Genomic DNA, 10,825 nt, shown 5'->3' on the forward strand with positions numbered 1-10,825 from the left:
TGCTTTGGCCTGTGGGGGGGGGCTCGCCCTCCTGGCAGAACTGCTTCTATATGAGGCCTTGTGATGAGACACAGCCTGCAAACAAATCAAAGCACCGCGAGTCCAGGCATCCTTTCCATTTGTTCCCATTCCTCACTTGCCCTCCTCTCCTTCCCTGGGAACTGTGAGGGGAATTCTGCCAGAGCCCAGAATTTTATGGCAGAAAAGAGGGGGGGGTTCAAAAGCCCTGGAGAAAAAGAGCAAAACTCTTTTATGTTTGCTTCAGAAGCTGATACAGAGGCCAACCCTGCAGGAAGTGATCTACTCCTCCATGCAAACCCTCACAGTGGAAGGAAGGAAGGGAGAGAGAGTGAAATATCAAACTTCTGTGTGTGAGAGAGGCAGAGAGAGCACACCGCCTCCATCCTGGTATATGGTAATTTTCGGATGTTGGATCTCTCTCCCTCTCCCTCTCTCACTCACACATACACACACACAGTCCTTTGCTTGGCAACTCTGCACAGACAGACGGGTTGCAAAGCTAAAGCTGAAGGATTCGGATAGAGCATTTGGGGGATGTACGTCTGCACTGAGATTGCCAGGAAAAGGAGGGGGGATTTTGCTCCTTATCCTGTTCTGAGTCTGTGCTAAGCTTCAGAACAGGGTGAGAGGAAGGAAAATCCCCTCTCCCCATTTTCAAGCTGTTTGCAAAAAGCGGTCCATTCTGAGCCTTCAATGTTGCAATCCTGGAATATGCTAAAGGCTTGAAATGGGGCTTTTTTGCAAACCGCTTGAAAATAGCAATAGCAGTTAGACTTATATACCGCTTCATAGGGCTTTCAGCCCTCTCTAAGCGGTTTACAGAGTCAGCATATCGCCCCCACAGTCTGGGTCCTCATTTCACCCACCTCGGAAGGATGGAAGGCTGAGTCAACCTTGAGCCGGTGAGATTTGAACCGCTGAACTGCAGATAACAGTCAGCTGAAGTGGCCTGCAGTACTGCACCCTAACCACTGCGCCACCTCGGCTCCTATAATGAGGGGATTTCGCCTCTTATCCTGTTATCCGAGGTGGCGCAGTGGTTAAATGCAGCACTGCAGGCTACTCCTAGATCAGCAGTTCAGCGGTTCAAATCTCACCGGCTCAGGGTTGACTCAGCCTTCCATCCTTCCGAGGTGGGTAAAATGAGGACCTGGATTGTTGGGGGCAATATGCTGACTCTCTGTAAACCGCTTAGAGAGGGCTGAAAGCCCTATGAAGCGGTATATAAGTCTACTGCTATTATCAGTCTGTACTGAGCTTCAGAACGGGGTGAGAGGCATGAAAATCCCCCTCCCCATTGTTCAAAAAAATGCCCCATTCCGACCTCTTAGCTTGAATATGCAGGTGAGAAGCAACTTCCCATAGGCATGGAAATCCAAACACCTGGGACATCTGAAGAAGTCCTGCAAGATTTCCTGCTGAAGTGCAGGAAATCTCCACACACACGGGCGCGCACACAAACACACACACTTACTTGCAGATTGTCCTTTCAGAGACGAGTTTCACCAGGATGAGAGATGGCTGAAGGCAGCATTTGTCTGAAACTCCTATTTGAAAGGAGGATCTGCAAGGGGGGTGGGGAGATTTCCTGCAGTTTGGCAGGGCATCTCCTCAGAGGGCTTCTTCCGATGTCCCAGGTGTGTGAATTTCCATGCCTTCCTTTCCTGTTCCGTGGACAGAAATGCCTGCGGTGACTGTCACCATTAGGTAAGGAGGGTGTGAGGCATGTGGGTTATGTTGCTTGGCCTCTGGCTTCTTTTGCAGCCATAATTGGCTGCAAAAGTGACCAGGCTTACTAGAGGCAGAGGCCTGAGCAGCACACAACTGTTTCATGAATGGAGCAGCTCAGCTAATCCAATTAAGGGGCCGAGAAGTCCTGTGGTGATGGGGAAGGGAAGAGTGCCAGGCTGCTAGGAGCTCTCCAATGTTTTTGAACTTGGCTAGTAAATGAGCAAATACCAAACTAATGCCAGTGGAAATCCCAAAACTAATGCCATACTTAATTTAACCGCAGATGTGGACTGCAGCCTAGAAAGTAAAAGACGCTTGCTCCTGGGGAAGAAAGATAGGGCAAGTCTAGACAGCATACTAAAAAGCAGAGACATCACCCTGCCAACCAAAGTGTGTATAGTCAAGGCTATCGTTTTCCCAGTTGCAATGTATGGCTGTGAAGATTGGACCATAAGAAAGGCTGAGCACCAAAGAATGGAGGCCTTTGAACTATGGTGCTGGAGAAGACTCCTGCGAGTCCCTTGGACTGCAAAGCCATCAAACTAGTCAGTCCTAGAGGAGATCAACTCTGACTGCTCTTTAGAAGGCCAGAGCCTGAAGATGAAACTCAAGTACTCTGGCCACCTAATGAGAAGGAAGGACTCACTGGAGAAGAGCCTAATGCTGGGAAAGACTGAGGGCAAAAGAAGAAAGGGACGACAGATAATGAGGTGGCTGGATGGAGTCACCAAAGCAGTGGGCATGAGCTTAAATGGACTCCAGAGGATGGTAGAGGACAGGAAGGCCTGGAGGAACGTTGTCCATGGGGTCACAATCACTGTTCCCTCTAAGGTGCACGGCTGCAATACCCCGCGCAGTAGTTTCTAATTGCCGCGCAGAGGCACGTGGGGCAGGTATCTGGACACGAACTACAGATCGAGCAATCAAAACCTCCTCCAGCTAAACCTTTTCTACTGCAGTACATTGCCGTCCGACTTCAGGATTCTCTAATCAGTGTAGGTTGAAAAGAAAAAAGGGAAAGGGATCTTAAAGATTTAAAACACTGGAGCAAATGCTTCAGAGGCAACAGTTTTCACGGGGAATTAGAACAGTCAGAGAGCCCTGCCTGGAGTTTTGCTCCCCCCCCCCCTTTCAGACCTGCTGTGAGATCGGCTAATTTGCTATTGCCTGGGCTGGCTCTCCCCGGTTACATTTAGCAAAAATGTAGCTCTTTTGAGCTCTTTTTCTCCCTCCTCGCTTCTCGGGGCTCCACCAATGGGGGAGCAAAGCCCAGCGCCAGGCTTTGGGCTAACACAGGGGTCTGCAAAGTTGGCTGTTTTAAGACTGGTGGACTTCAACTCTCAAAATTCTGGAAGTTGAAGTCCACCAGTCTTTAAAGAGCCAGCTTTGCAGATCCCTTGGCTAACATGATTGATGCCCTCGGAGTTGGAAAGAGGCGAGAGAGCCCGGTCACATGAGTCATGACACGACATCAGCTTTGGGACCACATTGCTGAGTAATAAAAATTCCAGTCCCACGTTCTAACGAAGGAGTACCTATATTTGATAACTCATTGGGATTTTCAAAGTCATTGAGAATATTTTTGCTTTTAATCTAATTAAACTTCCTATCTGTCAGTTTAAAATAGTGACTTCCATAGAGCAAACTAAAATCACTACTTTATAAACAAAAGGAAGGTGTTTTTTTCTCTTATTTGGTTATGGTAGAGCCATTTTAACAATCTATTTATATTTGCAAGTAGTATGCAGTTTAGAAATTAGTTTTGCAGTAGTAGTAGGTTACTGAAACCCTCTACAGAGAGGAGCAAATTCCCACAAATTTTTAAACAATCAGAACAGCTTCTATTGGTGTCAGGTTGCTTCTTTGCAACAACTTGTTCAACTGGGCTAATTCGCTAACAACGTCATCAAACACAATCAATGCAGCACGAATCTGTGGATCCGTCAACTTTTTGTAACAATATTTACATACTGGGTCACTGTGTGATTCTGCTTGCTCTTTACAGTACTCAAGCAAAACTGTAATGTTTTTTATTAGTGCTCTCAAGGCAAAATGTCTGGAAAGCCATCGTACTTCATTCAACGGTCTGAAGGCTACTGCTTCACAGTCAAGAACTTCTGCTAGTTCTGCAAATGCCGTTTTCTTCACAGAAGAGCGGCAGAATAGTGTGTACACAGTGCGCAGTAAAGTCTCAATGTCTTTCATAAGTGAGACGTGTTTACATGCATCATCAATCCCCAGGTCTTCCCGATGTGCCACACAGTGCTGTTCAACCAAATGGGATATATCTCGACGAAGCTGAGCAGCCACACCATTATGCTTACCCAGCATCACAGACGCACCGTCTGACGTAAACATTACCATCTTTTGAAGATTGATATTGTTTGTAGCATAGAACTCTTTTATGGCTGCTGTGATTGCTATGCTGTCGCATGTTGACAACTGTAAAATTCCTGCAAACACGGTCTTATAAATTGCAGCATTAGACGGGCGGAATTTCGCATACAAAATCAACATTTTGGTGACTGATACACACTGTTCCCTCTAAGGTGCGCGGCCGCGCGGCCGCGCACATGGCAAGAAACCCCCGCGCAGAGGTTTCTAACTCCCGCGCAGAGGTTTCTTTCAAAGCAAACGTGGGGGAGTCCTTTGCAGGCGGCTAGAACTGGCTGCCCGCAAAGGACCTTCCCAAACTTGTTTCAGCGGCAGCTCTCAGCCTGGCGGCAGCGTCACTCAAACTGTGGAAGGAGGGGGAGGAGGAGGGAACTAAAGAGAGCTTTTACCGAGTCTGCGCCCCACAGCCAGGACTGTCCTTGCGCCCCTCAAGCCGCGTTTCTTCCCCGCAAAGCCCTTCGGGCAACCCGAGAGTTCCGCTTGACGCCAGAAGGGCTTTGCAGGAAGAAACGCCGCGTTTCTTCCTGCAAAGCCCTTCTGGCGCCAAAAGGAACTCTCGGGTTGCCCGAAGGGCTTTGCGGGGAAGAAACGCGGCTTGAGGCGCCAGGACGGTCCTGGCTGTGGGGCGCAGACTCGGTAAAAGCCTCTCTTTGGTTCCCTCCTCCTCCTCCTCCTCCTCCTCCTCCTTTCTGGAGCCCCTTCCTCAAAGATTTGGTACCAAAGCAATGGCGGTGAGGAAGTTGTGTCTTTTGGATTTTGCACTGTTGTCTTTTCAATGGTTCTCAGACTGGTTGAACCTTTAGCAGCTGGGGTGATATTCTTTACTGTTAAGGTTACAATTGGATGTGTTGGACAAATCTTAAAAGATGAAACTTTTATTAAAACGTTTGACTTAACTAAAAACGTCTTCCTTTTTCTTCTTCTTAAATATGATTTATTTATTTATTTTTACTTCAGAAGTTTGATGACCATTGTACAAACTAATCCAACCTAAATGTAGAGGAGGAGAAGAAGGGGGGGGATTTAAAAAGAGCAGAGGAAAAAGAAAAGAAAGCATGAAGAAAACATAAAGAAAGGGATGGGAGGGAGGGAAGGAAGGAAGGCACTTTATGTTGAAACAGAAAATATTATATAAGGAAGAAAATGGAAATAACTTAGGAAGGAAGGAAGGAAGGAAGGAATTGCATTTAATATTGAAGGAAAAGAGAATGAAGGAAAAAGTATTGGAAGGATTGAAAGAAGGAAGGAGGAACAAAGAATTACACTTAATATTGAAATGGAAAAGAAAATATAATGAATGAAAGAAGAAGTATAGGAAGGGAAGGAAGGAAGAAAGAAAGAAACAAAGACTGTTGAAACAGAAAAGATAATATAAGGAAGAAAATGGAAAGACGTATAGGAAGGAAGGAAGGAAAAAAGGAAGACAATGTTGAAATGGAAAAGAATATAAGGAAGAAAATGGAAAAAAGTATAGGAAGAAAGGAAGAAATGTACTTAATATTGAAACAGACAAGGGAATGAAGGAAAAAATATTGGAAGGATTGAAAGAAGGAAGAAAGAATGGAAGGAACAAAGACAATGTTGAAATGGAAAAGAATATAAGGAAAAAAATGGAAAAATGTTAGGAAGGAAGAATTACACTTAATATTGAAACAATTGAATATAATGAAGGAAAAGGAAACAGGAATAAGGGAGAGACGGAGGACTTCAGCTCCCAGAATTTCCCTGGCTGAAGAATTCTGGGAACTGAAGTCCACCCCTCGTAAAGTGACCAAGGCTGGGAAAAGAATCCACACTAGTAGGGACAATGCAAGCTATGCTTCACCCCGTCAGTCCATCTTAGCGTGCAAGAAAGACATCAGACAACGCCATAGTTGCTATGGTAGCATTTGGCTATGCGCAGCGATGCTCTCCTGGTCTTTATGGGTGGGAGGGGGGCAGTTGAGCTATGATGCTAATCCCCTCGTGGGAACACAGAGGGTGGGAGAAGAGAACCAAAGAACTTCAAACTCCAAGGTTCTGGAGTGGAGAATAAGGGGATCAACTTTGTCTAAATGATATTGACATATAAAGAACGGTTGTAGGAACTGGGTATGTCCAGTTTGATGAAAAGAAGGACTAGGGGAGACATGATAGCAGTCTTCCAATATCTCAGGGCCCAGGGTTGCTCCAAAGAAGAGGGAGTCAAACTATTCTCCAAGGCACCTGAAGGCTGGACAAGAAGCAATGGATGGAAACTAATCAAGGAGAGAAGCAACCTAGAACTAAGGATAAATTTCCTGACAGTGAGAACAATTAACCAATGGACCAACTTGCCTCCAGAAGTTGGGAATGCTCCAACACTGGAAGTTTTAAAGAAGATTTTGGATAACCGTTTGTCTTAAGTAGTGTAGGGTTTCCTGCCTAGGCAGGGGGTTGGACTAGAAGACCTCCAAGGTCCCTTCCAATTCTATTTCTATTGTATTCTCTATATTCTATTCTTTCTCTGTTCTATTCTAATCTCTTCTGAACTAAATGTTTATCTAGAACTCAAATAAATAGCTGCTTTTTGGTTTTATTTTTTTTAATATTTATCAGTCTCTCTTTTATTCCATACTTCTGGTTGAAAGACTATTCTATGTCATGCTAAACAAATGCATATTCTAGTGGCGGCGGGAGCTCGTTGGCATCTTCAGCAGCAGCCCTGCCTCCTGTGAAAAAACCGAAGATGGAGCAGATCCACGCAGATGACGTTGCTGCAACATGACTGGAGGAGGAATTCTGGGAGTTGAAGTCCACAAGGCTTAAAGCTGTCAGGTTTGAAGACCCCTGGGGTTTTTTTCCTAAAGGGTTAGGGGTGCGAGGGTCTTGTAACTTGACAGCTTTAAGACTTGCACGCTTCAATGCCAGAGTTTCTGAGCCAACATTTTGGTTGCTAAGCAGGACCGTTGTTAAGTGATACTGATATTATATAACACTTTTAATTAAGCGGGTACCTTGAATAAACATAACTTTGAGTTTCAAATAATACTGATTTCGTTGTTGTCTTAGGTGACATCTGTGAAAAAAATTCAGGTGCTCAGGCATGAAAATGTGCCGCTCAAACACTATACTTTTCCGCTCACACTGAAAAAAAATTAGAGGGAACATTGCTGATACATCGGTGCTTTCATCAGCAATAAGAGTATGACAACTGGCATTACGTAGATCATGCATGACTTCTTTCTGAACAACTGCATTGATGCACTCCACAAACTCAAAGCCATAATTCTTGCTGCGCCAGCTCTCTGGAATGGACACATACTTGCCAATGTGGTCATGTATGGCTTTGACTGATAACATTGACACATTCATGTTTATGGCCAGCAACACATTATCAATCAAAATTTTGATTTCATCAGCATTAGCATTTCTGCGCAGTGAAACTTCTTTTCTGTTCGCTTTGTCTTCTGCACTTTCAGTCAGTAGCCTCGGCAGCCCTCCAGATTTCTGGCATCGTAGTTTAGTGATCGAATCCAGGTGAATCTTCTGATTGATATGACGCTTCAAATAATCAATTTTCCAATCGTTCCATCGTTTTCCAGTGGCGAATGTGCCACCTGTACAAGCTTCTTGGCATATTTGGCAAACAATGTCATCACTACTTTCACGATAAGTGAAGATATCACCCAGTTTTGTTAACTGTTTTCTAGACGAAGTTGGCAGTTCAGTTTCTACTAACTCTTCTAACCATTCTAGTTTAAACTTCCAGCTGCACTTTTTCTTCGTAACAACATTTACTCCAGCTTTACGTTTTGACATCAGCACTGACTGATGATGTACCTATAGGGTTAGGGTTTATCAATTATTACAATTATCTTTTCAAATTCATTTTGGATTAAATAAAAAAGAGCTTTGAAATGAATATATAAATGGCACTTAATACCACTAATATTAAAATAGTAAATGTTTGATATACTTCATTTTAATGAATTTCACTTGAGATACTTCATTTTAATGAGTTAACAACATTCAATTGCAAAAGTTGTCTATACACTGTATGCTTCTGTGAATGTATTATATGCAATTTGCTATTTTAAATGAGTAAAATTATTAAAATAACCATAATTAAAGTCTCATTCACATCTAAGAGTTTTCTTCCATCGTTAATTTGTAAACTCAAGGATTTATTGCCTCATGTTCAACAATGCTTGTTGATTGTTTAAAAATTTGTGGGAATTTGCTCCTTTCTGTACAGAGGGTTTCAGTAACCTACTACTACTGCAAAACTGCATACTACTTGCAAATATAGATTGTTAAAATGGCTCTACCATAACCAAATAAGAGAAAAAAACACCTTCCTTTTGTTTATAAAGTAGTGATTTTAGTTTGTTCTGTGGAAGTCACTATTTTAAACTGAAGTTTAATTAGATTAAAAGCAAAAATATTCTCAATGACTTTGAAAATCCCAATGAGTTATCAAATATAGGTACTCCTTCGTTACAACGTGGGACTGGAATTTTTATTACTCAGCAATGTGGTCACAAAGCTGATGTTGTGTCATGATGACTCATGTGACCGGGCTCTCTCTCGCCTCTTTCCAACTCCGAGGGCATCAATCATGTTAGCCAAGGGATCTGCATTCTGCAAAGTTGGCTCTTTTAAGACTGGTGGTGGACTTCAACTTCCAGAATTTTGAGAGTTGAAGTCCACCAGTCTTAAAACAGCCAACTTTGCAGACCCCTATGTTAGCCCAAAGCCTGGCGCTGGGCTTTGCTCCCCCATTGGTGGAGCCCCGAGAAGCGAGGAAGGAGAAAAAGAACTCAAAAGAGCTACATTGTTGCTAAATGAGCCAGCCCAGGCAATAGCAAATTAGCCGATCTTGCAGGCAGGTCTGAGAGGGAGGGGAAAAAAAACTCCAGGCAGCAGGGCTTTCTGACTCTTCTAATTCCCTGTGAAAACTGCTTCAGACTTAAATCTTTAAGATCCCCCTCCCTCCTCCTTCCTTTTTTCTTTACAGAATCTACACAGAATCACAGAGAATCCTGAAGTCGGGCGGGGCTGAGGAGGGAGAAAAAGAACTCAAAAAAGCTACATTGTTGCTAAATGTAACCGGGGAGAGTCAGTCAGCCCAGGCAATAGCAAATTAGCCGATCTTGCAAGCAGGTCTGAGAGGGAGGGGGAAAAAAACTCCAGACAGCAGGGCTCTCTGACTCTTCTAATTCCCGGTGAAAACTGCTCCAAACTTAAATCTTTAAGATCCCCCTCCCTCCTCCTTCCTTTTTTCTTTACAGAATCTACACAGAATCACAGAGAATCCTGAAGTCGGGCGGGGCTGAGGAGGGAGAAAAAGAACTCAAAAGAGCTACATTGTTGCTAAATGAGCCAGCCCAGGCAATAGCAAATTAGCCGATCTTGCAGGCAGGTCTGAGAGGGAGGGGGGAAAAAACTCCAGACAGCAGGGCTCTCTGACTCTTCTAATTCCCCGTGAAAACTGCTCCAAACTTAAATCTTTAAGATCCCCCTCCCTCCTCCTTCCTTTTTTCTTAATCGGATTTTCTGGGATGAGTTCAAATTTGCCACCCCTGAGGAAGTGGACAAGGCCATGAGAGTGATGAGTACCTCCACCTGTTTATTGGACCCGTGCCCCTCCTGGCTGGTTTCGACCAGCAGAGAGGTGACACGAGGCTGGCTCCAGACGATTACTAACGCATCTTTGCAGGAGGGGTCTTTCCCGCAAAGGAAGCAGTGGTAAGACCCCTCCTCAAGAAGCCTTCCCTGCACCCAGCTAGTTTGAAAAACTATTGTCCTGTCTCCAACCTTCCTTTTTTAGGGAAGGTTGTTGAGAAGGTGGTGGCGCTTCAACTCCGACGGACCTTGAATGAAACGGATTATCTAGATTCCTTTCAATCCGGTTTCAGGCCTGGGTACAGCACGGAAACTGCTTTGGTCGCCCTGACCGATAATCTCTGGCGTGCCAGGGATAGAGGACATTCCTCTATCCTGGTGCTTCTTGACCTCTCAGTGGCCTTCGATACCATCGACCATAGTATCCTTCTGCGACGCCTAGGGGAGGTGGGAGTGAGAGGCACTGTTTTACGGTGGTTCTCCTCTTACCTCTCTGACAGGTCGCAGTCGGTGTTGGTCGGGGGGCAAAGGTCGACCCCTAGGCCCCTCAAATGTGGTGTGCCACAGGGCTCGATCTTGTCCCCCCTCCTATTTAACATCTACATGAAGCCGCTGGATGAGATCATGCAACAGCACAGGGTAAAGTACCATCAATATGTGGATGATACTCAACTATATCTTTCTGCCTTGTGCCAGCTCAGTGTAGCGGCGGACGTGATGTGCCGATGCCTGGAGGCTGTTAGGATCTGGATGGGGGTGAACAAACTTGTGCTCAATCCCGATAAGACTGAGTGGCTTTGGATGCTGCCCCCAAAGGACTGCTTAGACAGTCCATCCTTAACCCTGGGGGGTGAAAATTTACGCCCCTCAGAGAGGTCCGCAATTTGGGGGTCCTCCTGGATTCGCAGGTGAAACTGGAACATCATCTATCGGCTGTGACCAGGGGTGCCTTTGCCCAAATACGTCTGGTGCACCAATTGCGGCCCTATTTGGATTGGGAGGCACTTCAAACGGTCACTCACGCCCTTGTCACCTCGAGGCTGGATTATTGCAATGCGCTCTACATGGGGCTACCCTTGAAAAGCATTCGGAG

General features: G+C 45.0%; 1 protein-coding gene across 1 annotated transcript; it reads right to left on the reverse strand.

The window, feature by feature from the left end:
- Positions 1 to 3,573: 3,573 nt before the first annotated feature.
- Positions 3,574 to 9,044, reverse strand: LOC148047861 (zinc finger MYM-type protein 6-like). The gene is made up of 2 exons (XM_087708175.1): positions 7,285 to 9,044; positions 3,574 to 4,287 (listed from the first exon to the last, which is right to left on the reverse strand). The coding sequence occupies exons 1-2, from the start codon at positions 7,924 to 7,926 to the stop codon at positions 3,574 to 3,576; spliced, it is 1,356 nt and encodes a 451-aa protein (XP_087564301.1). The 5' UTR covers positions 7,927 to 9,044.
- Between the last annotated feature and the right edge of the window lie 1,781 nt (positions 9,045 to 10,825).

Source organism: Thamnophis sirtalis, unplaced genomic scaffold (assembly GCF_051295495.1).
Source record: "Thamnophis sirtalis isolate CommonGarterSnake01/CBP01778 unplaced genomic scaffold, rThaSir2_p1.2 scaffold_3, whole genome shotgun sequence".
NCBI lineage: Eukaryota > Metazoa > Chordata > Lepidosauria > Squamata > Natricidae > Thamnophis > Thamnophis sirtalis.